This window comes from Eubalaena glacialis, chromosome 12 (assembly GCF_028564815.1).
Source record: "Eubalaena glacialis isolate mEubGla1 chromosome 12, mEubGla1.1.hap2.+ XY, whole genome shotgun sequence".
Taxonomy (NCBI): domain Eukaryota; kingdom Metazoa; phylum Chordata; class Mammalia; order Artiodactyla; family Balaenidae; genus Eubalaena; species Eubalaena glacialis.
In genome coordinates, this window is record NC_083727.1 from 94,545,297 (window position 1) to 94,572,771 (window position 27,475).

Here is a 27,475-nt window from a genome sequence, read left to right on the forward strand (position 1 = left end):
TAAGAGCTGAAATTATATGACGTCTCAGCTGCTTCCATTAAAACCAGAGCCAGTCCACTCTGACTTGTTTACTTGGTAATGAGAGACCAGTGGTGCAAATCAGCAGAAACACAGTCTCACGCTAATATAGTGTGGTCTTCACAATGGATATTTTATGTAGCTGTTGCACAAGATTGATTTATCCTAATTAGATTTGCTCAGGCTCGTAGCTGACTGGTCTGCTTCCTGGAAGCAGCCAGCTCTGAGGGTGTAGGTGTGAGCTGGTCTGAGCGACAGGAGCAGCCAGACCGGAGTTAAAGTTTTCGCCGTGGGTAGTTCAGGAAGATGGCGCGCCTGTTTCTGTGCTGACAGAGGTGAGTGCAGCGGTATGCGGTAACCCTGTTCTCTTCATGTGTTTTCTCTGCTTGGTTCTTCTGCTGCAGGTGTGTTTATGGGACCCACAAATATACCGTTTCCCTCACAAGCACCGGCTGCATTTCAAGGCTTCCCGTCCATGGGCGGGCCTGTGCCTGCAGCTCCTGGCCTTGCGGGAAGCGTGATGGGGCCGAGCGCGGGCGTGATGGTGGGCGTGCCCCTGCCCAACGGCTTCATGGGAAACGCACAGACTGGGGTGATGCCACTTCCGCAGAGTGTGGTCGGCCCCCCAGGAGGGATGGTGGGACACGTGGGTGCAGCCCAGAGTAAGTTTGGCCTGCCGCCAGCTCAGCAGCCCCCATGGAACCTCTCCCAGGTAGGGTCCTTTCTCTCCAACTTCTCCAAAATCAGAGAAACCAGATCTTTTTTTCTAAATGGTTTTATTTGTTTTTAAATCTAACAATCTGGCAGAAAGAATTGAGTAGGGATAATGTTATAAAAGGTAAAAACTGTCTAATCAAATAGACAAATGAGCCGTCATTGTTCCTGTATTTAGAATATTCTGTAGAGAATGTTAAGCACTTTTTCATTTCTGATTATAACACAGCTGTAATGGTGAATGTCCCTCATTTGTTTGTCACAGCTAGAAATCATCTTGGGCATCTTTTGAAATTAGCACCAAGCTTTAAACCCAGCCCCCTGGTGGGTTGTTTGTATAGACCACTTAGACCAACCTATTTTCACTAATAATTTTGGGGGTTCTTGGAAACTTTCACAAATTAGAAAAAAATCCAGCCTCATATCCTCAAAGCACTGTTTTTGAGAGATCTAGGCTGTGCATGGATTTAAAAAAAATCTTTTTGTTCAAATACATTTGTAAAGTTGTATTTTCTTCTTACTTATAGTCACATTTATGTTTAAAAAGAATATACACTAGTTCAAGAATTCCCGTAAGATATGAACCAGTCCATATTTGTGTCCTACATCCCCTCGTATTACAAAATCCTATTTCCGCCTAAGTTAGTTTAGAGCCAGGAGACGACATTTTAGTATTACCTCTTTCAAATCCATTCTGACTTTCCTCTGGCTTCACAGACAGAGGCCTCAGACGTAGGTTCGTGGTCCCACTCTTCTTCCTTGTACACTTCCTTATTTGATGTTCCTCTGGTATTTTGATGCCCTTGACTTCTGTTCTCGTCAGCATTCAGGGAATAGTATATAGCAATTTCTAACCAACATTAGCAAAATCACTGTATATCCCATGAATGTCCCAAGTTATTTTTTACTGTCACTATTTAAAGGAATATCTATATGACATTGGTCTGTGCACTCTGGGAATCTCAAAACTTGTAAGTGCCAAGTGTCAGTAATGGCTTTTGTGCAGCGGGAATGCTGGAGCAGACCAGCTCAGGTGAGGGTGCCTGCTGAAGCCGTAAGGACTTACCCCACCTTACTTCCGGGCACGCCGAAGCGGGTGCTCTTCCCCAGCTCTCTCTTGGTGGGGTCTGCTGGCCATGACAGGCACTAAACACCCTTTAGTACCTAGGAAGAAGTGACCTGCCCCTCCAGACCCTGTGCCTCCTCAGTGATGTGGTTACTATTAGGGCTTCTGAAGAACTCAGAACTGCAAACGGTCGAACTTTACTAATACAGTCCAACCCTGAGCATAGGTTTTGAATCCCCTCTACTTAGTGGTACACCTCCTTGCCTTTCCTTCACTTACCATCAGTCTTAGAAGTGAGAGCACCACAGGGGAGGGTTAGGAGGCTTATGTACACACGACTCCAGTCTGGAAGAAAAGCACATGTAATCTTACACCTTTTGTCGTATAATAGGCGTTTATATGGTTGGCTACAGCAAAAGAAAAATGTTTTATGACCTTTTTTAATATTTAGAAAGCATACAGAGCTATTTAAGACTTGAATAAAGGCAGAACAATTGCCATCATATACAATTCATAATTTTGGAGTAGTTTACTTTCAAACATTTCCTTAGTCCTTAGTAGTTAAACTATAGTTGAAAGTATATCCTAGAAGGTATATAGTTGGAAGTATATGCTAGTATAGTTGAAAGTTCGAATAGCAGACTCATAGCACATGCAGATGTGAATTCATAGATTGCTTTGGTACTTTTTCCAGTGGTTAATCTTTGGGGGACAAGAAATTGAGTCCAGAAAATGAATAAATATAAAATGATTTGAGACCACTTTATAGACAGGGCTGAAAAGCGGAAGGAAATAGCAACCAAGAAGGGAACACGGTGGCTATTTGCTTTCTGTGGAGAAAGCATCGTGTGGTCGTCTGCTTTTACCCCAGGGCTCAGACAGCTTTTCACATGGATGAAAAATACTTAGAGTTGCTCTTAAGCATCCGTGTCTCTCTGAGTAAATCAACTTCGAATAAAGGCCCGCTTCTACTAAAATAGGCTGGCTATTAAAAATGTCTAGCAGTGGCTGAAGAAACCAGGCCTGAAAAGTGAAGGATGCCTTTTGTGTGTTCACAGGTGAACCAGCAGATGGCTGGCCTGAGCCTGGGCAGCGCAAGCCCCGCGGCGGGCTTCAGCCAGCCCCCCAGCACCACGGCGGGGGCAGCAGGGTGGTCGGGGGGCTCGTCAGGTCAGACGCTCAGCACACAGCTGTGGAAGTGACCCTGCAGCACGGCCCACCGCGCTCCCCCCCCGACGTTCCGGCGGAGATGCAGCCGGGTGCCCCTGTTCATTCGTGTACATAATATTTTTTTCTTTTTTCCCCATTTGTTCATATTAAGAATTATCTGATTGATTGATTGACCGTGTTGGTCTGTACTGATGGATTAAATTTGCTGTGGTGAAAAGCAGGTTGAGAAACCATTTCATGTCGAGGGCAGCTTTTGCTCACATTTCCCAGGATTTCATAGACACAGTATCTGGGAAGCTGCTCGGTCAACGTGCATAATCAGTTTCCCTGTCGATGAAATTATAGCTCTCGTGTTTGCATATAAGGGAAGTAGCTATCATGTTTGTTAGTAATACCTCTAACAGTATGAACCCCACCCTCAGATTAGCCAGTAATCCTGTAGGAAGGTACTGTATGATCAAATGTTTAATCATATAAATAGAATGTCAATGTATCACTGAGCACTGTTTTCTAGTGTATCCAGATTCTTTTATGTCATCATTCACGTCACTGTGCTGTTGCTATGATGTGCTTAACCGGGAACGTGGTTAGAGAAAGGAAGATAAACCTGGATGTTACTACAAAATTAGTTGTTTAACGAATGTTTGAAGAAGTCAGATTTTACCTGCCTCCCTTGTAATTGGGAATCTCTTCCTGTGTACACATAGTGCTAACAAACACGAGACCTTTCTCTGCACTAGATGCAAACAGGGTAACTAAACAACAAGCCACTTCAACCCTTGAAGGTGTATCCAGGTTTATGACAGTAATTGTGTTTACATTTTATGGTGCCTAGTACTGACAGATGTCATATCCCTGTATTAAACAGATGAATCCATAGACCTTTTTTTGTGGGTTTTATTTCCTATGATATATACTGCCACCAATCTTACAGAAGTTACTTCACGTTGCAAAGTCACAAATTGGGAACGTGTTGTTGACAGAATACTTGTCATCTGTTTGTTTTGAAAACCTGTTCAATTCTACCAATTAATTATAAGGCCAAATGGGAAAAAATGTAAGAAGATTCTCAGAATGGTACTAGCCTGCGTGCCATTAGCTGTGCTGTACAGAGACCCTCCGGGTTGGTTGTAAGGGAGCATGCAGAACAAATGGAGACAAGAGCGGATGTCTCTACCCGCGCTCAGCTTCCGGACACGACCGCCCTGTAAGCAGGTGCCCGTCGGGAGGAGAGCAGAGCAAACGGCCCCCGGGTGCCTGCAGCCCTACCCCGCACGCCCGCCAGAGCACCAGCTGCGGCTCCGTCACACCTCGATCATCACTGTGTCCAGGTGGTACTTGGGCTCGTTGGCTAGGTTCACCTTCTCTGTCCGAGTGTGCCACACGAGGACCTGCGGGGAGGAGACCTGACGGGTAGCCACGCTCTCAAGGGACACATGGCAAGGTCAAGTGGCACGAGTGGCTCTCAAGGGACACACGGCAAGGTCAAGCGGCACGAGTGAAATGAATACCTTGGTGCAGTTACTTGCTTTCGGTTCCAGTTCTTCGACGGTCGTGATCTGCTTTAGAAAGTCAGATTCCTGCATCCCGGGCTGGGACCCACGACGCTTAAATACAGCTTTGGGGTTGGACAAGATGACTTGAAGGCTTACAGCAAATCCTTTGTGAAAGTTAAAAAAAAAAAAAAAAAAAGTCTTTAAAGTAAAATACTGGTGTACTTCTCTTTTTTTCTATATAATCTTGGTCACATCAAAACCCGTTTTTTTCAGTATCTACCGTGGGCTAAGTCGGTTCACAGAGTTGAACAGGAGTGTTGCCTGCATCATCACCGTCTCAGAAGGACAGCCCACGTTTACAATAGAGCACGTCTGCCGCCCTGTTTGAGGCTGTGTGTGGAGGGGGTGGCTTCTGGACACTACGTAGCCTGTTGATGACAAAGGGTGCACGTCGCAGAGGCCGTCACACCCGCCCCCCCCCCCCGCCCCCCCGCACGTTTGGCCTCTGGGAGTAACTAGAACTAAATACACGTGAAAAGCACACAGACTCGCCCTGCCTGTCCTCTGACATCTCCATGTGTTCCTACCAAAGCCAGCACTGCTCTGATGGACCCTGAGGTTAGAAGACGGAGGAATCCAAGTCCGGTCAGTTAGCTGGGAAATGAATACAGTCATTTGATATAAATTTCCAATTTGATTCAATCTGAAAAGCGGGGCATGGGGGGGCTGGAAATCAGTGCAGGAGATGAAATCAGGCCATTTGGCAAATTTGGTTTTTGCAGTTCATTTTTCAAGGAAACAACTGAGTGTCAATTTCCTTAAATGGTTTGGTGTTATGAAAAATCATTACTCTTTAGTCTGTAGTTTAACAAACTCTGTGTTACAGGCTTAGCCATTAAGCGCTCCACAAGCCATCTCTGGAAGCAGCTGTCACAGCCGTCCTAACTGTTGTGAAAGTCTGCACCCCGACCTCTGCTCTTCATGACTAAGCTGACACTGTAAAGCCAGGCACCCTTCCAGAGTTAGGAGGATCAATCTCCAGGAACGTTTTCTTAGCAACTTTTTGCCCTTCCTTACATTAACTGAGCTGACTTACGCTGCTTTTTGCAAACGCATAGTTAGCAAAGCTAGTATCAAATGATTCCAGTTAGTCGCGGGGGAGCTGTGAGCAGAGCACAGCCAGCATCCTCTGAACGTCTCCAGGTGCGGGACTGCAGACCCACGCTCCCGACCCCGCTGCCCCTGTGGGAGAACGCACCATGAAGCTGCCTACAGACACAGGTGGGTACCGCAGGTGCTGAGCGAGCCCGAACACGGAGACGGGTGCTGCAGAGCACTGTCCCGAGGCCTGGCCCTGGATCTCCACCAATCCTGGCGGGGCAGCACGTCCAGGCAGAATTCGGAGTCAGCACCTCCGTTTTCTCGTGGGTCCTTGCAGCTGAGAACCAGCCAAGTCACTCAGCCTCTCTCAATTCTGAAACTCCCCCGTTTCCTCACCCGCAAGGGTGGCGTGACACCCCCCTCCCCTCAGTCCGATGTGAAATTAGCGAACAGAAAGACTTCACTAACTGCAAAGCTCTGTTCAGAGGACCCTAAGACAGATAAATGCCACTACCATTGTAAATACTATCATGAGGGGAGATGGCATTAGCCACGGCTTATGGCTGGAGAACAGCATTGCCGGGAAGAGGCTCAGGAAAGTTCCAGGCCACCCGCGTTTCACCCCACTTGGCTAACAAGTCTGAAGCCTTCCTCGGATGTGGCTTCAACAGCCCCGGGCCCCAACAGGAAGTCAAAGGTTCAGATTAACACAAAAAAAGTGACTTCTACTAGGTCAACTCAGATCTTAGGATGAAAAGATTTCTGGGGTTTTTTTCATGTGCTTTAAGTAAGCCTCATCCTTTTTTTCCTAGTTCAGAGTCTGCCCATTTTAACCATACCGAAGCTCCTGATACATTTCTCACGTGGCCTCAAGGTACTGATTTTATTTCCCCATTCTCACAAAGAAAAAAAAACCAGGATCCGAGTTGCGCAGAAGTCATTGTGAAAATTATATGAAGCCCCTTGGATCTGACTTCCTCCGTTTTCCTTCAGACTAACATTCATCATCGTGACCACTGAAGGATTCAGACTAAGAGTGTCTTCTTGCTTTCTGTAGCTCGGGAGTATCCTGCTAGCTCTTAAAGCAGTTATAATATGGCGAAGTCTACCGTTCAGGCAGAGCTGACAGCCAGCTGTGAAGCTACACCCTGCTTTGCTGCAAGGCCCTTTCCTGGTCCCACTGGAGAATGGGGTGCAGGCGGGCAGCCGGCTCACCACCGCGGCAAAGTGGTTTTCTATTTAGTGCAAAAGCGGGAAGGGGGCCGTTCAGACACACCTCTTCCCCCCACCCCCCGCCTCCCCTCTCCGCTGTCTTCACCAGGCCCTGTTCAGTGAGCTCTTCAAGGGAAGCAGGTCACAGCAGCACCGGGAACCCCTCGAGAACTAGGCCAAGCCCTGGGCTGCCTTCCGGGGAACCACCTGACCTGCTGTGAACCTGGGAGTTAGAATCCTCCCTCTGAAAATCGGACAAGGAGTTTTTCGCTCCTAAACCATTGCTTCCAACCCAAGATAGGTATCTTGAGTTTTCTTCATTTCCAAGCACTTACACCTCAAGTGTCGTATGTACCCTTCCCTTTTGTCAGTGAAGTTAATTTAGTTTTAAAGATGTTCTCAGGGACTTCCCTGGTGGTGCAGTGGTTAAGACTCCACGCTCCCAATGCAGGGGGCCGGGGTTCGATCCCTGGTCAGGGAAATAGATCCCACATGCATGCCGCAACTAGAGTTCGCATGCCACAACTAAGGAGCCCACGTGTCTTGACTAAGGAGTGAGCGAGCTGCAACTAAAGGAGCCCGCCTGCTGCAACTAAGACCTGGTGCAACCAAATAAATTAAATAAATAAATAAATATTAAAGGAAAAAAACCTGATCATTAAAAAAAAAAAAAAAAAAAGATGTTCTCAGAAGCCTTTGAGATACTAGGAGCTTTATAAAAATCGTGGAAGTAGGAGTCTCTGTCCTGGTCAGTTGTGTAAAAAAGTGCAAATGAACACTGGTTATTCACAGTGAAAGCAGGATTTCCTGGCTTCTTCAGGTGGACGGGGTGAGTGGTGGGGACCCAGTCCCTCCCAGTCAGAAGGATCGCCCGGCTCAGTGTATGTTTACTGATGAATAGATGCAGCTCCAAGTCCATCAGGCCATTTCCACTTACTTACGGACAAGATGGCGGAAGCAACAAGGACTGAGTTTTCCCTACTGTCTTAAATAGCTAAAAACCAGACAAAACATTTGAAAAACCAGTTTCTAGCCCTGGGGAAAAGGCACACAGGACAGAGATCTCTGAAAGGAAGAGACAAATGTGAGCCCTACAGTTGCCCCAGCTTCCCGCCTGAAGGCTACGCCCCTGGGAGGGGAGCACACACAGCTCTGCTGTCTCCTTGAGCTGAGGAAACAGAATGGAGAACTCGGGGAGGCCAAGACAGCTGGAATTCAGGGGGCGTCACCCGAGAGCAGAGAGTGCGGCTGTCTGCAGAGGGCTCGCCTCAAGTCCCGCTGAGTCTGGTCAGTAGATGCTGGTGAGACGCCCTGAGTTCAAGAAAGGAACCAGTGGAGGGAAACAGGTGGATGGGTCAATCCCTGGAGGCCATTCAGGGCTGGGACAGGCCACGTGCCCCACGGCCAGGGCACAGTGGGCGACAGCTGGGGTGCCTGGAAGAGTGCCTGCACGGCCACTGGTCCACTGTGAGGCCAAACTAGCCCTGAAATGAAGGCTTAGCTGGTTTGCCTAACACTTTAAAAGTAAGCCAGGAAAGGATCAAAATGTTTCTAAGTAACTTAACTGTATCCCAGAAAAAAGCTAAAAGTAAATTAAATAAACAAATACATATATAACATGCAAACATATAATTATACTCACATATACACACCTGCGAGTATATGTGTGTGTATATATGTATGTAAAATAAATGTATGTTACACACTTTATATATAGAAATACAATGAAATATAAAGAACAAGACACATTTTTTTTTCTAGAACCTAGCAACATAAAATTTTTTATGCCTGAGATACAAAAATGACCAGATGTGCAAAGAAGCAGGAAATTATAATCCCATAATGAAAACTCAGCAATCCCACTCCTGGGCATATATCTGGAAAAAACTATAATTTGAAAAGATACACGCCTCTCAGTGTTCACATCAGCACTATTTACAATAGCCCAGACACGGAAGCAACCCAAGTGCCCATCAACAGATGAATGGATACAGAAGATGTGGTATACATGCACGATGGGATACTACCCAGCCATAAAAAAGAATGAAATAATGCCATTTGCAGCAACATGGATGGACTTGGAGATTATCATATTGAGTGAAGTAAGTCAGACAAACACAAATACCATATGATACCACTTACATGTGGAATCTAAAAAATGATACAAATGAACTTATTTACAAAACAGAAACAGTCACAGACATAGAAAACAGTTACCAAAGGGGAAGGGGAGGGGAGGGATAAATTAGGAGTTTGGGATTAAAATATACACACATGCAGTAGATATAAAATAGATAAACAAGGAAGTGCTGTACAGCACAGGGAACTATACTCGGTATCTTGTAATAACCTATAATGGAAGAGAATGTAAAGAAGAAGATATAAATATATAACTGAATCACTAAAAAAATTATATAAATTTCATGTGTACAACATTATATTTCAACTTCTGTATACACTACAGTGTGCTCATCACCAAAAGTTGACCCTCTTTACCCATTTGGCCTTCCCTCTACCTACTTTCCCCTCTGGTAACCACTACTCTGTTCTCTATATCTGTGTGTGTGTTTGGTGTGGTTTGGTTCATTTGTTTGTTTTTAGATTCCACACATGAGTGAAGTCGTACCATATTTGTCTTTCTCTGACTTATTTCACTTAGCATAATAGCCCTCAAGGTCCATCCCATGTTTTCACAAATGGCAGGATTTCATCTTTTTTTGTTTGTTTTTGTTTTTCTTATGTCTTGAGTCCATTGTATATACATACCACATCTTCTTTATCCATTCCTCCACTGAGGGGCACTTAGGCTATTCCTATATCTTGCCTATTGTAAATAATGCTGCAATGAACATAAGGGTGCATGTACCTTTTCGAATTAGGGTTTTCATATTCCTTGGATAAATATTCAGAAGTAGAATAGCTAGAAAATTAATTATTCTTAAATTTTTTTAGGAATCTCCATATCCATACCATTTTCCATAGTGGCTGCACCAATTTACATTCCCACCAACAGTGTACAAGGGTTCCCCTTTCTCCACATCCTCTCCATCACTTGTTTTTCTTGCCCTTTTGATGGTAGCCATTCTAATGGACGTGAGGTGATATCTCATTGTGGATTTGATTTGCGTTTCCCTAATAATTAGTGATGTTGAACATCTTTTCATGTGCCTGTTGGCCATCTGTATGTCTACTTTGGAAAAGTATTCAGGATGTTAGGTTTTTTGTTCTTGAGTTGTATGAGTTCTTTATATATTTTGGATATTAGTGCCTTATCAGATGTATGATTTACAAATAGCATCTCCCATTTGGTGGGTAGTCTTTTGGTTTTGTTGATAGTTTCCTTCACTGTGCAGAAGCTTTCTAGTTTGATGTAGTCCCGATTGTTTATTTGTGCTTTTGTTTCCCTTGCCTGAGGACACACATCCAGTAAGATATTGCTAAGGTCGATGAAAAAATATACTGCCTATGGTTTCACCTAAAAGTTTTGTAGTTTCAGATCTTACATTCAAGTCTTTAATCCATTTTGGGTTAATTTTGTGTATGATGTAAGATAATGGTCTAGTTTCATTCTTTTGCATGTGACTGTCTAGTTTTCCCAACACCATTTATTGAAGAGACTGTCCTTTCTCCACTGCATGTTCTTTGCTCCTTTGTCATATATTAACTGTCCATATACACGTGGGGTTATTTCTGGGGTCTCAATTCTGTGCCATTTATCTGTGTGTCTGTTTTTCTGCCAATACTATGTTGTTTGGATTACTATAGCTTTGTAGTATAATTTGAAATCAGGGAGTGTGATACCTCCAGCTTCATTCTTTTTTTTATCACTATTTTTTTGGGCTATTCGGGGTCTTTTGTATATCCATATACATTTTAGGATTTTTAGTTCTATTTCTGTGAAAAATGTCATTGGGATTTTGATAGGGATTGCATTGAATATGTACATTGTACTAGGTGAAATGGACATTTTAACAATGTTAATTTTTCCAATCCATGAGCATGGATTAACTCCACTTCTTTGCATCTTCTTCGATTTCTTTCATCAATGTCTTACAGTTTTCAGTATACAGGTCTTTCACCTCCTTGGTTAAATTTATTCCTACGTATTTTTTTATTCTTTTTGTTAAAATTATAAATGGCATTTCTTAATTTCTCTTCCTGATAATTCATTGTTAGTGTATGGAAACACAACAGATTTCTGAACACTAATTTTGTACCCTGCAGCTTTACTGTATTCACTTATTACTGTTTTTTGGTGGAGACTTTAGGGTTTTGTATGTATAATATCATGTCATCTGTAAATAGTGACCGTTTTACTTCTTCCTTTCCAATTTGCATGCCTTTTGTGTATTTCTCTTGACTGCTCTGGCCAGGACTTCCAATACTATGTTAATAAGAGTGGTGAGAGTGGGCATCCTTGTCTTGATCTTCGAGTGATAGCTTTCAGTTTTTCACAGTTGAATATGATGTTAGCTGTGGGTTTGTCATGTATAGTCTTTATTATGTTGATGTATGTTCCTTCTGTACCCATTTTATTGAGTTTTTTCCATGAATGGGTGTTGAATTTTGTCAAATGCTTTTTCTGCATCTATTGAGGTGATCATACGATTTTTATTTTTCATTTTGTTAATGTGGTGTATCATGTTGATTGATTTGCAGATGTTGAACCATCCTTGCATCCTTGGAATAAATCCCACTTGATCATGGTGTATGATCCTTTTAATGTATTGCATTCAGTTTGCTAATATTTTGTTGAGGATTTTTGCATCTATGTTCATCAGAGATACAGGCCTGTAATTTTCTTTTTTGTGTGTTTCCTTGTCTGGTTTGGTATCAGGGTAATGTTGGCTTCATTATTATTAAGTTATGAAGCATTCCTTCCTCTTCAAGTTTTTTGGAAAGAATTTGAGAAGCATAGGTATTAAATATTCTTCAAAATTTTGGTAGAATTTCTTCTTTTTTTTTTAGATTTAGTTGTCTGTCCTCTTCCACCTGTATCATTTCTATTTTTCTGTCTGCGAGCTTGTTAATTCTCTCTTCCATCCGATCTGCTCTGTTTCCAGTGTCTTCTAATGTGTTCTCTTCATCTCCTTTATTGGGTTCTTCAGCTCCAGAATTTTTGTTTTGTTCCTTTTTAGAGTTTCAATCTCTTTGGTAAATTATTCCTTCTGTTCGTTCATTTTATGCCTGAGCTCAGTAAACTGCCTTTCTGAGTCTTCTTGCCACTCACTGACATGACAGCTCATGACAGCTGTTTTGAATTCTCTATCAGTTAGATGGCAGTATTCCATGACTTTAAATTTGGTTTCCAGAGATTTGTCGTTTTCTTTTTGTGATGCTGAGTTACCACAGTTCTTTTTACGGTACTTGAAGAGTTGTTCCTTTGCTGGTGCATTTAAAGTAGCGAACACCTTTCTTATTTAGGTAAAACTTTAAAAAACTTGATTCTAACAATTCAACAGGATAGAAATTAGAGGCTTTTCTTTTGTTTTTCAGTAGGCGGCGCTACAGCACAAGTTTTTGGTTTCTCTCACTTAGGCTGCCTCTGGCTATATTTGAGAGTCAGCACTTTCCTCCCTCCACTGCCCCTGCCAGAGGTGTCACCTAGTGCCCTTGTTGTTGCTGCTTGTGTCTCTGGGGTTGCTGGCGCCTTGCTGTTGCCAGTATCACTGCTGTCACTGGCACCACAGCTTGGGACCCTGGGATGGTGGGTGCCTGCACTTCGTCCAGGGTTGCTGGGGTCAGGGGCTCTACAGCCATGAGGGGAGATAGCGGGTGGTGGGGGAGCTGGGGCTGTGGGTGCCTCTGCCACATAAGGGGTTGTTGGGCAGCTGCTCCTGCTGCAGGTGGGGGGCTAGAGTCGCAGGTGCCTCCATGGCGGGGGGACGGGGTCACAGGTTCTGCTGCCACTGCTGCCTGGTTTCCTGTGGCCAAGGGCCCTGCTGCACCAGGAATCTGGATTCGTATGCACGGCCTCCCCTGCTGCTACTGGGTTCTCTGGGGCTGCAGGCTCACCTGCCACACTCCCAGGGTCAGGATCACAGGCTCTGCCTTGGCTGTCTGCTCTAGGCCACCCACCTTTAGATGTACAGATGTGTGGAGATCGCTGGCATCCTGGCATGTTGGGCAGAGGAAACCTTGTAGATTGAAGGGAGAGACAAAGGGAGCATCTCATGCTGCCGTGATGCTGACATCAGGCACTAAACACTTTTATTAGGTAAGAAGAAAGGTCTCAGCTCAATGAACTAATCACTCACCTTTGTACACTAGAAAAAGAAGAGTAAATACAAGCCAAAAGTGAATAGAAAAAAGGTCCTGATAAATACGATCTGAAATTACTGAAATAGAAGTAGAAAACAATAGAGAAAATCAGTGAAATCAGAACTGTGTCCTTTGGGGAGGGGGGGAGTGAATAAAATTGATCGATATCTACTTTTACTTATTAGGAAAAGAGAAGACACAAATTACCAGGAATGAAAGAGGAGTATCAATACAGATTCTACAAACATCAAAATGATAATAAAAGCATATTATGAACAACTTGATGGAAGTATATTTCACAACTTAGAGAAAAATGGACAAATTCCTTAAAAGATACAGGCCATCAAGCTCGCTCATGAAAATTAGATAATCTGAATAGCCCTTGATCAATGAAAGAAATTAAGTTTATAGTTAAAATCTTCCCACCAAAACAAACAAAAAGCAAAGGTAAAAAAAGACCTTCCAGGCCTAGAGAGCTTCATTGGTGATTTCTAACAAATGTTTAAGTAAGAAATAATATAACTTTTCCAGAGTACAGAAAAGGTGGGAATACTTTTCAAATTCTCTGAGGCCAGTAGTGCCCTGATGCCAAAATCAAACAGAAACATTACAAGAAAACTACAGACCAGCAACCCACATGAACACAAACAGAAAAATTCTTAAAGTTCTAACAAATTGAAGCCAAAAATTTAAAAGACAACAAATCATGACCAAGTGAGGCTTATTTCATGACTGCAGTGTTGGCTTAACCTTACAGAATCAATCAATGTAATTCACCAAATTAAGAGGCTCTTAAAAAAGAAAGAAAAAAACCCCACACCTGATTATCTCAATAGGTGAAAAAAATGCACTTGACAAAATCTAACATCTAAACATGATTTTAGGAAAGCCTCTCAGGTCTTCTCTGGTGGTGCAGTGGTAAAGAATCCGCCTGCCAGTGCAGGGGACACGGGTTTGATCCCTGGTCCGGGAAGATCCCACATGCTGCAGAGCAACTAAGCCCGTGCGCCACAACTACTGAGCTTGCGCTCTAGAGCCCGCGAGCCAAAACTACTGAGCTCGTGCGCCACAACTACTGAAGCCCAGGCGCCTAGAGCCCGTGCTCCACAAGAGAAGCCATCGCAATGAGAAGCCTGCGCACCACAATGAAGAGTAGCCCCTGCTCGCTGCAACTAGAGAAAGCTCGCGGGTAGCAACGAAGACCCAACACAGCCATAAATAAATAAATAAATAAATAAATAAACTAATTAATTACAAATAAAAAAAAAGAAAAGCCTTAGCAAACTAAGAATAGAAGTGAACTTCCTCAACTTGATAAAGTGCATCTACAAAAAACCTACTGCCAACAGTATACTTAATGGTGAAATATTGGGTGTTAATTAAACCACTGAAGATTGAATGAAGCAGGATGTCTGCTCTCAACCTTTATTCAACAATGTACTGGAGGTCCTAGCCTTTGCAATAAGACATAAAAAGAAAAGAAAGAAAGAAAAGGCAGACAAATTGGAAAGGAAAAAGCAAAGTCCAGTAAACCTCTTCTTCCCCATTCAGCCATGTTAACAGCATCAGTAGTGCTTATCAGTTCCTTCTACTGTGTATCAACTTAGTCTCCCCTGCATATACTTGTCTCACTAGCACATGCTCTCTTTTCTAACTACACATAATCTAATTTCAGCAAGGTTCTTACAGATCAAAACTATTTCCAGTTCCCAAAAGATAGTTTTTGGCAACAATTCCTTTATTGTCTGGTCACAAGAAAGATACTAATGGCTTTTTTTTTTGAACAGTCACTCTGACTAGTTGTACTAGAACACTAGGCTCTTGACACACTTCTGCTGTTGCCAGTAAGTATCAAGTACTTTCAAAAGTCTCTCTCTCTCTCTCCACACTTTAAACAAGAAGAAGAAAAGATTCCAAGTTCCCAATTAAAATGTATACCCACAATAGTCTCGGGGAACTTGTTGGAGAAAGATATGTGTCCAACACCTCCTCTCCTCTCTTCTCTAATTTTTTCTGTGGTCGACTCTCCTGTCATCTCTCTTCCCAGCAAAGCATACACTGCCTTTTGGAGTGTCATCTGGGCATGTGTGTGTGTGAGAATCTTCCCTACCCTCCTTTATTGAGATATAATTCATCTATTGAAAAATGCCTTTTTAAAAGGATACGAATTAAGTGGCTTTTGGTATAACTCTGGGCACCATTTTTGGTAAAGACTATTCTTTCTCTACTGAATGGTCTTGGCACCCATGGCAAAAACCCTTGACCATAAATGAAGGGTTTCTTTCTGGACAATCAATTCTATTCCATTGACTCATATGCTTATCTTTTTGCAGTACCACACTGTCTACTACTTCAGCTTTATAGTAAGTTTTCAAATCAGGAAGTGTAAGTCTTCCAACTTTGTTCTTTTTCAAGATCATTTTGGCCATTGAATCCCTTGCTTTCCCATATGAATTTTAAGATCACCATGTAAATTTCTGCAAATAGGGCAGCCAAAATTTTGATAGGAATTGCATTGATTCTGTAGATAAATTTGGGGAACACTGCCATTTTGGTAATATTAATAAATCTTCCCCATAACATTAAGTCTTCTAATCCATGAACGTAACGTGTCTCTCCACTTATTTGGTTCTTCATTAATTTCTCTCAGTAATGTTTTACAGTTTCCAGTGTACAAGTCTAATACTTTCTCTATTAAATTTATTACTATTTTATTATTTATGACACTGTTGTGAATGAAATTGTTTTTAAATTTCATTTTCAGATTGTTCATTGCTGGTGTACAGAAATAAAACTGATGTACATATATTGATCTTGCATCCTGCAAACTTGATAAATTCATTTATAGCACTATTGGTTGTGTGTGTACATGTGTGTGTATGCATGCACATGTGTGTATTTCTGAGGATTTACTATGTAAGAGACCATTTTACTGTGTAAAAGATCTTCTTCCTTTCTAACTTAGATGCCTTGTATTAATTTTTTTCACCTAATTTCCCTGTAATTTATAGTACAATGGAGAATACAAGTGTCAAGAGGGGTCATCCTTTTCTTCATTTGAGGGGAAAAACTTTCAGTTTTCAACTCTTACGTATCATGTTAGCTGTGGGTTTTTCGTAGATGCTGTTTATCAAGTTGAGAAAATTCCTTTCCACTCCCCAGTATTGATCTTCTAGTGTTTTGATAATGAAAGAATGTTGAATTTTGTCAGATGATTTTTCTGCATCTATTGATTTATGTGGCTTTTGTGCTTTATTCTACTGACATGGTATATTATTGACTTATTGACTTTCATATATGAACTAACCTTACACTCCAGGGATAAATTCCATCTGGTCATGGTGTACAATTCTTTTTCATATGTTGCTGGATTAACTTTACTAGTACTTTGTTTAGGAATTTTACATCCATATTCATAAAAGATATTAGTCTATAGGTTTTTTCCTTTGTGCTGCCTGGTTTTTGAATCAGGGTAACACTGGCCTCATAGAATGACTTCAAATGTGTTCCTGCCCTTCTATCTTTTGGGAAGTGTTTGTAGAGGATTTTTCTTAAATCCTCTTTAAATGTTTGGTAGAATTTACCAGTGAAGCCATCTAGAACTGGGCTTTTCTCTGTGAGAAGTTTTGATTACTAATTCAGTGTATTTCTAATAGGCTTATTCAGATTTTCTATTTCATTTTGAGTCAGTTTTAATAGCCTTTTGATGAATTTGTCCATGTCATTAAGGTTATCTAATTTGTTTGCATACAATTTTTCATGGTTTTCTCTTATAATAAAAAAAAAAGTCTGTTCCTGTTTTCGTCCCTGAATCTTGTATTAATATGAGGCTTCTCTTCTATTTCCTGGGCCGTCTAACTAAAGATTTGTCAATTTTGTTGATGCTTTTAAGGAACAAACTTTTGGTTTCGTTGATATGCTCAATTGTTCTTCTATTCTCTATATCAGTTATTTTTTCTCTTATTTTATTTCCTTCCTGCTCCTTATTTGGGGTTTAGTTTGCTCTTCTATCTCTAGTTTCTTATGGTAAATGATTAGGTAATTGGTTTGAGATCTTTCTTCTTTTTAATAGAGGCATTTGGAGCTATAAATTTTCCTGTAAGTACTCCATAGGTTTTAGTATGTTTGTTTACATTTTCATTCATCTCAAAGTATTTTCCAATTTCCCTTGTGATTTCTTGGTATTTAGGAGTATGCTATTTAATTTCCACATACTTGTGAATTCCACAGACTCCTTTCTGGTATTGATTTCTAATTTCACTCCAGTGTGGCCCAAGAACATACTTTGAACACTTTCAATTATTTTAAATTTATTAAGACTTGTTTTATGGCTTAACATAATACTTATTTTATGGTCTCTCCTAGAGAATGTTCAATTGTGCATTTGAAAAGAGTGTGTAATCTGCTGTTGTTGGGTGAAGTGTTCTATAGATGTCTTAGGTCTAGTAAGTTTATAGTGCTTTTCAAGTCTTCTATCCCAGTTGACCTTCTGTCTAGTTGTTCTATTACTGAAAGTGGAATGTTGATGTTTAAAACTATTATCTTTGAATGTCTATTTCTCCCTTCAGTTCTGTTGTTTTAGCTTTATGTATTTTGGGTCTCCATTTTAAAATGTGTACACATTTATAATTGTTTTATCTTCTTCATAGATTGACCCTTTTTTTTTTTTAGGCTGTGTTGGATCTTCGTTGCTGCATGTGGGCTTTCTCTAGTTGCGACGAGCAGGGGCTACTCTTTGTTGCAGTGCACGGGCTTCTCATTGCGGTGGCTTCTCTTGTTGCAGAGCACGGGCTCTACGTGTGGGGGCTTTAGTAGTTGTGGCTCGTGGGCTCAGTAGTTGTGGCTCACAGGCTCTAGAGTGCAGGCTCAGTAGTTGTGGTGCACGGGCTTAGTTGCCCTGCAGCACGTGGGATCTTCCTGGACCAGGGATTGAACCTGTGTCCCCTGCATTGGCAGGCGGATTCTTAACCACTGCGCCACCACGGAAGTCCCTATTGACACTTTTATCATTATAAAACAAACTTTTTAGTGTTTGGTAACAACTTTTGTCTTAAAGTCTATTTTTTCTGGTATTCATATAGCCACTCCAACTCTACTGTTTGTTTTTTTTTGGTTTCTGTTTAGATATGTCTTCTTCCATTCCTTTGCTTTCAACCTACTCGTGTCTTTTAATCTAAAATGTTTGCCTTGTATATAGGATATAGCTGGATCATATTTTTCTACCCATCTGTCCATCTGCTTTTTGATTGGATTGGTTAATCCATTCACATGTAATGTAATTACTGATAAATTAAGATTTACATCTTCCAGTTTACGATTTGTTTTCTATGTGTCTAATATATTTTCATTCCTCTATTTCTCCATTACCATCTTCTGCTGCATTAAATAGGTATTTCCTAGTGTACAATTTTGCTATCTATCATTCTTTTACAATAGTTTTTGGAGTTATTTACTTAGAGGTTGCCCTGGGGATTGCAATTAGTATTTTAACCTCTAACAATCTAGTTCAGATTAGTACAAACTTAATTTCATTAGTATACAAAAATTTTGCTCCTACATAACTCCATTCTTTCCCCTCCTTCTTTGTGCTGTTGTCATACAAATTACATCCATAAACATTGTGTGTCTCTCAACCCAGATTTCTAATTATCATTTTATGCAGTTTCCTTTTAAATCAGAGAAAGAAAAAAGAGTTACAGGTAAAAATTATATTTATACTGTCTTTTGAATTTATAGAGTAACTTTTACTGGTTCTTTTATTTGTTCATGTGGATTAGAGTTACTGTCTAATGTCCTTTCATTTTGGCCTAAAAGACTCCCTTTAGTATTTCTTGTAGGTCATCTTTGCTAGCAATGAATTTCCATGGCATGTGTATGTTGGGAATATCTTAATTTCTCCTTCAATTTTGAGGGATAATTTTGCTAGATATAGAATTCTTGTTTGACAGTGTTTTCCTCCAGTATTTTGAATATGTCAAACCACTGCCTTCTGGCTTCAGTGGTTCCTGTGAGAAATCAGCTGTTAATCTTTATTGAAGATCATTTACACATGATAGGTCACTTCACTTTTGCTGCTGTCAAGCTTCTCTTCAGCATTGTCTTTCAATAGTTTGATTATGATGTATGATGTACTATTTGAGTTTATCTTACTTAGAGTCCATTAAGCTTCTTGGATGTGTACATTAATGCTTTTCATACAAATTTGGGAAGACCATTTTTTCTTCAAATGTTCTTTCTAGTCCTTTCCTTCTCTTTCTCTCGGATTCGTAGTATGCATATATTTGTACCCTTGACCCATAGGTCTCTGAGGCTCTGTTCGTTTTTCTTCATTCTTTTCTCTTCCTCAATCATCCCAATTGACCTATCTTTAGAATACACTGATTCTTTGGTCTGCTCAAATCTTCTTTGATCCTCCTAGGGAATTTTTCATCTCTGTTATTGAACTTTTCAACTCTGGCATTTCTACTTGGTTCTTTTTAATTTTTTAATTTAATTTTTACTTCTTTATATCCCCTATTTGATGAGACAGCATTCTCATATTTTCCTTTAGTTATTTAGACATGGTTTCCTTTGGTTGATTGGATATATTTAAAACAGCTGCTTTAAAGTCTTTGTCTAGTAAGTCTAATGTCTGGACTTTCTCAGGGACAGTTTCTATTAGTTGTGTATTGGCCATGCTTGTTTCTTTGCATGTCTTGTAACTTCTTGTTGAAAACCGAACATTTTACATAATAGAATGTGGCAACTCTGGACATCAGATATTCTCACCCCTCTACTAGAGGTGTTGCTCTATGTTGTTTGTTGTTGTTACTGTTTGTGACTTTCTTGAACTAACTCTGTAAAGTCTGTGTTCTTTGCTGTGTGTGGCCACTGAAATCTCTGCTCAGTCAGCTTACAGGTCAGGTAAATATTGGACATATGTTTCCTTAAATTCCTGGAACCAAAGAGGCTCTCAGTCTTTGCCAAGGGGCTCTGTGTGCATGTTGGGCCTGTGTTCAACACTCAGCCAAGCAGTTTACAACTCTGCCTTAACCTTCATAACTTCCTGCTTGCACAGAGGCTTGATCAGCCAGAGAGGAGAACTCAGGGCCTTGAAACATTTTTCTTAAGCACATGCACAGCTCTGGACATACACACAGACCTAAGCATACACATGGCCTTCTAGAATTCCAGTAATATGTCAGAGCTTTTCAAAGCCTCTTATGGAATAAAATATCCCCCCAACTTTTTCTTTTAAATGTTTTGCTCAGCTTAATGTTTGCCACAACTATAATCATTGCCTCATGGAGCTGTGATGGTAAACAATCAATATTTTGTTTCTGTTTTTTGTTTATTTTGGTTTGTTTTTGGTTTTGTTGTCTTGGGATTTTTGTGTTTGTTTTTTGTTTTTGAAAAAATGTCCCCAGAGAAAAGGCCGTTTGCCCCGGGTGAGCTCTGAGTGAGGTCAGAAAAAGACAAGCTTTGTGAAAGGAATTTTCTAGAGAACTGTTATGTCAAATAATGTCAATTTTCTTAGAGCAGAGCTCTGAATGAGTTCCAACCTTGTTCTTTCCTCCCAGTGAATGCTAGGGTCAGTAGCTGTTGATTGTTGCCATGACTGTGGGGCTCTTCATTGTCAAGACTACTGTGGCACTGGGGAAAATGGGTGGGAATAGGGAAAGTTGAAACAATGCAGTGCTCACTGTTCTTACAAAGATAATAGCCATTTTTCTTGAATAAACACTCTCCAGATTGATGTACACCTTGGATTAGTTTCCATAGTCCTGAAAAAGTTGACTTTGACAATTCTTGCAGTATTCTCATTGCTTTTATATAGAACAGGCTCTTCAGAGATCCTTACTCTGCCAATACCAATGAGGGCACTGCCTTTCTTTTTTCAAACCCCCAGTCCCATTATAATCCTTTGATGTGGACAGGCATGGAAGAAGAAGCTACAGTTACATAGGGCATGAAGGTTAAAAGTGAACAACTGCTGAGGAATCAAAAAATACCTTGAGACAAATGAAAATGGAAATACAACATACCAAAACTTACGAGATATAGCAAAAGAAGTTCTAAGAGGGAAGTTCATAGATATAAATACCTACATCAAGAAATTTAAAAAGATCTCAAACAATCCAACTTTATACCTCAAGAGAATAGAAAAAGTACAAATAAAGCCAAAAATTAGTAGATGGAAGGAAATAACAAAGACCAAAGCAAAAATCAATGAAACAGAGACTTAAAAAAACAAAAAAAAAAAAACAGAAAAGACAAATGAAACTAAGACCTGGTTCTTTGAAAAGATAAACATAATTGACAAACCTTTATAGCTAGACTCACCAAGGAAAAAAAGAGAAAGGACTCAAATAAATAAAATCAGAAATGAAAGAGGAGATATTACAACTGATAACACAGAAATACAAAGGATCATAAGAGACTACTGTGAATAGATATACACCAACAAATTGGACAACCTAGAAGAAATGGATAAATTCCTAAAAACATACAATCTACTACAACTGAATCATGAAGAAATAGAAAACATGAACAGACCAATTTTTAGTAGAAGATTGAATCAGTAATCAAACACCTCCCAACAAACAAAAGTCCAGGACCAGAGAGTTTCACTGGTGACTTCTAGAAAACATTTCCAAAGAATTAATACCAATCCTTCTCAAGCTCTTCCAAAAACAATAGAAGAGGGACCACTTCCAAACTTATTTTATGAGGCCAGTATTACCCTGATACCATAACCAGACAAGGATACCATAAGAAAAGAAAATTATATCCCTGATGAACATAGATGCAAAAATCCTCAAAAAAATATTAGCAAATTGAGGGGCTTCCCTGGTGGTGCAGTGGTTGAGAGTCTGCCTGCCAATGCAGGGGACACGGGTTCGAGCCCTGGTCTGGGAAGATCCCACATGCCGTGGAGCAACTAAGCCCATGAGCCACAATTACTGAGCCTGCGCGTCTGGAGCCTGTGCTCCGCAACAAGAGAGGCCCGGACAGTGAGAGGCCCATGCACCGCGATGAAGAGTGGCCCCCGCTCACCGCAGCTGGAGAAAGCCCTCGCACAGAAACGAAGACCCAACACAGCCAAAAATAAATAATAATAAATTAATTAATTTTAAAAAAGGGATAAGTTAAAAAAATATATATATATATATTAGCAAATTGAATTCAACGATACATTAAATGAATTATACACCATGATCTAGTGGGATTTATTCTGAGGATGCAAGGATGATTCAATATCTGAAAATCAATCAGTGTGATCCACCACATTAACAAAATGAAAGATAAAAATCATATGATCATCACAGTAGATGCCAAAAAAGCTTTTTAACAAAATTCAACATCCATTTATGATAAAAACTCTCAACAAAGTATATATAGACAGAATGTACCTCAACATAATAAAGGCTATATATGACAAGCCCACAGCTAATATCCTACTCAATAGTGAAAAGTTGAAAGTTTTCCTTTAAGATCAGGAACAAGACAAGGCTGCCACTTTTATTCAATGTAGCATTGGAAGTCCTAGCCAGAGCAATCAGGCAAGAAAAAGAAATAAAAGGCATGCAAATTGTAAAGGAAGAAGTAAAACTGTCACTATTTGCAGATGACATGGTATTACATACAGAAAACCCTAAAGACACCACCAAAAAATTGTTAGAACTAATAAACAAATTCAATAAATTGCAGGATACAAAATCAATACACAGAAATCTGTTGCATTTCTATATACTAATGACAAACTATCAGAAGTAGAAATTAAGAAAACAATCCCATTTACAATTGCATCAAAGAGAATAAAATACTGAGGAAGAAACTTAACAAAGAAAGTGGGGCAGGGGGAGGGATAAATTAGGAGTTTGGGATTAACATATACACACTACTATATATAAAATAGACAACAAACAAGGACCTACTGTATAGCACAGGGAACTATACTCAATATTTTGTAATAGCCTATACAGGAAAAGAATCTAAAAAAATATAATAGATATATATGTATGTATAGTAATCACTTTGCTGTACACCCGAAACTAACACAACATTGTAAATCGACTATACATCAATTAAAAAAAAAAAAGAAACTTAACCAAGAAGGTAAAATATACCCTGAAAACTATAAGACATTGATGAAAGAAATTGAAAACAACACAAATGGAAAGATATTTCATGCTTATGAATTAGAAGAATTAATGCTGTTAAAATTTCCATTCTACCCAAAGCAATCTATAGAGTCAATAAAATCCCTATCAAAATTACGAAGGCATTTTTCTCAGAAACAGAACAACAATCCTAAACTTTGTATAAAACCACATGACCCTAAACAGCCAAAACAATCTTGAGAAAGAAGAACAAAGCAGGAGGCATTACCCTGCCTGATTTCAAACTATATTACAAAGCTATAGTAATCAATACAGTATGGTATTGGCATAAAAACAGACACACAGATCAATGAAAAAGATCAGAGAGCACCGAAATAAATCCACACATATATGGTCAATTAATTTACGACAAAGGAGCCAAGAATATACAATGAGAAGAGGACAGTCTCTTAAATAAATTGTGCTGGCAAAATGGACAGCCACAGGTAAAAGAATGACACTGGACCATTCTCTTACATCATACACAAAAATTAACTCAAAATTGATTAAAGATTTGAACATAAGGCCTGAAACCATAAAGCTCCTAGTAATCATAAACATAGGTGGTAAGCTCCTTGACATCAGTCTTGGCAATGATATTTTAGATCTGACACCAAAAGCAAAGGCAACAAAAGAAAAAATAAACAAGTGGGACTACATCAAACTAAGAAGCTTCTGCACAGCAAAAGAAACCATCAGCAAAATGAAAAGGCAAATCATATATCCTATAAAGGGTTAATATCCAAAATATATAAAGAACTGAAAGCAAAAAAACAATCTGATTTTTAAAACGAGCAGAGGATCTAAATAGATATTTTTCCAAAGAATACATACAGATGGCCAACAGGTACATGAATAGGTGTTCAGTATCACTAATCATCAGGGAAATGCAAATTAAAACCACAATGAGATACCAACTCACACCTGTTAGAATGTCTATTATCAAAAAGACAAGAAATAACAAGTATTGATGAGGATGTGGAGAAAAGGGAACCCTGTGCACTGCTGCTGGGAATGTAAATTGGTGCAGCCAGTATGGAAAATTGTATGAAGTGTCCTCAAAAATTTAAAAATAGAACTACCATATGATCTAGCAATTCCACTTCTGGGTATTTATCACGAGAAAATGCAAACATTAATTCACAAAGATTCATGCACCCCAATGTTCATAGCAGCACTATTTACAACAGTTAAGATGTTGTAAGATGTGGTGTACGTATATACATATAATGGAATATCATTCAACCACTACAAAGAAGGAAACTTGCTTTTTGCGACAACACGGATGGACATTGAGGGCATTACACTTAGTGTAACAAGTCTGGGAAAGACAAATACAATATATATGATCTCATGATTCTCATATATATGAATTCTAAAAAAAACCAATAAACAAAAACCCCAAAATCAAACTCACAGAAACAGAGAACACATTGGTGGTTCAGAAGTGGGGGGTGGAGGGTGGCTAAATGGGTAAAGGTGGTCAAAAGGTATAAAATTCCAGTTACAAAATAAGCCCTGAGGAGGTAATGTACAGCATGATGACTATAGTTAATAATACTCTATCATATATTTGAAAGTTGCTAAGAGAGTACCACCTTAATCTTAAAAGTTCTCATCACAAGAAGAAATTAAATTTGTAACTATGTGTGGTGATGGAAGTTAACTAGACTCATTCTGGTGGTCATTTTGCAATATATATAAATACAAATCATGTTGTACACCTGACAATAATATAATGTCATATGTCAATCATATCTCTATTAAAAAATGGAAAACTGATACTTAAGTACATTTTTTCATAATCTTATTCCTTCCAGTCTTAGCATCTGCCAACAATTCAACTGAAAAAACAAATATGTTAACAGTAGTGTTTCAAGAATCATTTTCACTAGACTTAAATCAGATACAGAAAGCAAAAAAAAGGGCTGTCTAATAGGAATGTGTCCTTTATCTATTTACTATCATTTCTAAATTGCCACTTTTTCATGCAAATGTTCAACTACAGATTTTCATGGTTCTAAGAGTGAATGCTTGCATGCCAGGCTGTGCTCTTTAACGACCATGAGAATGATTCCTTCCTAATCTCCTGCTTCCTAAGGGGCAGACAGAACTACAGCTTTCCACACTTACTTCCAGATATACTTTAGGGTGATTTTCCTCTAGCACAGAATAGGAATGAAAAAGCATGGCCTGGCCTTTAAATAGGTCTGTTAATCTGCTCCAGAATACTGCCTGAAGCTGTATGATTGCTTCAGGGTAAACTGTTTTTTTGTTTTGTTTTGTTTTGTCTTTATTACCATCTAGTTTTTAAAACTTCTCAAAAGCCTTTTAGCAGCCATTGTTCTTTGTGGGGAAAAAAAAACAAACATTCTTTATTTCTAAGAAGTGTTCTTTATTTAATCTAAAAACAATTCATTTAAATCTCTACTCTGGAAACAATAAACCATCACAGAAAACTAAATCTTCTGAGGAAACAATCAGGATGCTGAACAGGGATGGAAAACTTGATCCACAGAATAAAAGATAAATTCAGGAGGTTTAATTAACTGAATACTAAAAATATCCACAAATGATTTTCTAGTAGGTTGGTGGCAAAGAACTGAGGCATACTAACATCAAAGGTTCTGTAGAGGGGAAGGTAGTTCTATTGGCTCAACAAAGGACAAACACTGTATAAGTCCACTTATATGAGGAACATAGAATTGTCCAATTCATAGTGATAAGAAGGTAGAACAGTGGTTACCAGGGACTTGGAGGAGTGAGTGGGAAGTTACTGTTTAGTGTGTGGACAAAAAAAAAAAATACATCACCTGCCAAATCAGTAAACAACAAATGTTGCAGCCATGAAGCCATCAGCCACTACGGTTGCCCTGACACATACCCTGACGAAATTCAGGATGGAGAAAGACAGGATACTGGCCCTAGATAGTTAAGATGCATAAATATTAAAGGGAATAATTTCAACGAGCCCAGACTCTTGCATCTTCCCATACATAGAAAAGCACAGAATTCACTAACTTGCATTGTGTTTTTTGTGATTAGCAGTAATCTTTTGATGTTCGACTCCTTTTTTTTTTTCCCAGCAAAAATGCCTATATCTCCTGGCTCCTCCCTTACCTCTTTGGGACAGTCCCTCAGAGCCATCTGAGAGGCCAATTCCTGGGCTATAGTCCTCAGTAATGTCCTCAAATAAAATATAACTCTCAACTTCTAGGTTGTGCTTTTTATGTCAGTCGACAAGTGGGTACAGAGTTTTGGTTTGTGAGGAGCAGAAGTTCTAGAGATGGGCAGTGGTGAACACTTCATAACAGTGTGAATGTACTTGATGCCTCTGTATACTTAAACATGGTTAAAATGGTAAGTTTTATGTATATTTTACCACAATAAAAAAAATAGATTAATCTTGCATTCCCAGTGAATACAGGCAGTCTTTATATTGTTAATGATGCTTTTCAGTTGTTATGATTTTCAAAACTACTCTCTGTGCTCAGGTCTAGTCTTGCTTGACCAATGGAAGTGTCTTCTATGGAAATAATTTTATTAAGCATTCTCAAACCTTTCGTAGCATGGTGCTATCCTAGCTCAAACCCCCAGACTGACGCAAGGAGTGGCACTGAGGCAGGAGGTAGATGGGCCCCAGGCTGAGCATCTGGAGTTTGTCCCCTGTGGACCAGATGCTCCAAGATGAAGACCACAGGAGGGTAATAGGAGAGGCTGGGCCCTGCCCAGGTAAGAGACAAAAGACCACATATTCTTCATTCTTGAAGTCAGGAGACCTCCCCAACTACACACGTGCAGAAAGGCTCCTTGAAGGTCAAAAGGGAGGCGGTGCCACCCCATAGTAAATGATGTCAACCTACCCATAGGCCTCTTCGCTAGAATCCATCTTGGCTAAAAGATGCTCATGCACACATGGGAGGACCCTAAGATAAACCAAATACAGACTCAGAACCAGGCAAAGCAAGATGATTGGCCAAAGGAAACCCAGAAGAAATGCCCCATAAAAGTAATTCAAACTGCCATGAGGGTGTGACTCTCTGAGTCCGCCCATGTGTCTACCCACACGTACTGTACTCTTTTTCCTCCTGATAAACACTTGACCTGTTTCACTACTTTCCATCTTTGTGGGAATTCTCTTCTGCAAAGCCAAAGGGCCAGGGCCTTGTCACTGGCCGCGGGTCTAGTGGCTAGGATTCGGTGCTCTCACTGCCGTGGCCCGACCTCAATCTCTGGCCGGGAACCGAAACCCTGCTTCAAGCTGCTGCAGGCTGAGGCCACCCGAGATCAGCATG

At 40.1% G+C, this 27,475-nt stretch overlaps 2 protein-coding genes across 3 annotated transcripts in view; one reads left to right on the top strand and one right to left on the bottom strand.

The window, feature by feature from the left end:
* Nucleotides 1-3,847, top strand: part of SMAP1 (small ArfGAP 1) — a 151,296-nt gene extending 147,449 nt beyond the window's left edge. For both annotated transcript variants that reach the window (XM_061206944.1, XM_061206945.1), the window contains 2 exons: nt 423-730; nt 2,857-3,847. In XM_061206944.1, the coding sequence (XP_061062927.1) occupies nt 423-730; nt 2,857-3,000 (452 nt within the window). In that variant the 3' untranslated portion in view covers nt 3,001-3,847. The remainder of the gene's footprint in view (nt 1-422; nt 731-2,856) is intronic.
* Nucleotides 3,848-3,937: 90 nt separating this feature from the next.
* B3GAT2 (beta-1,3-glucuronyltransferase 2) overlaps nt 3,938-27,475 on the bottom strand; it is a 91,232-nt gene continuing 67,694 nt past the window's right edge. The window contains exons 3-4 of the mRNA XM_061206946.1: nt 4,480-4,628; nt 3,938-4,359 (exon numbers count right to left, since the gene is read on the bottom strand). Of these exons, the coding sequence (XP_061062929.1) occupies nt 4,273-4,359; nt 4,480-4,628 (236 nt within the window). The 3' untranslated portion in view covers nt 3,938-4,272. The remainder of the gene's footprint in view (nt 4,360-4,479; nt 4,629-27,475) is intronic.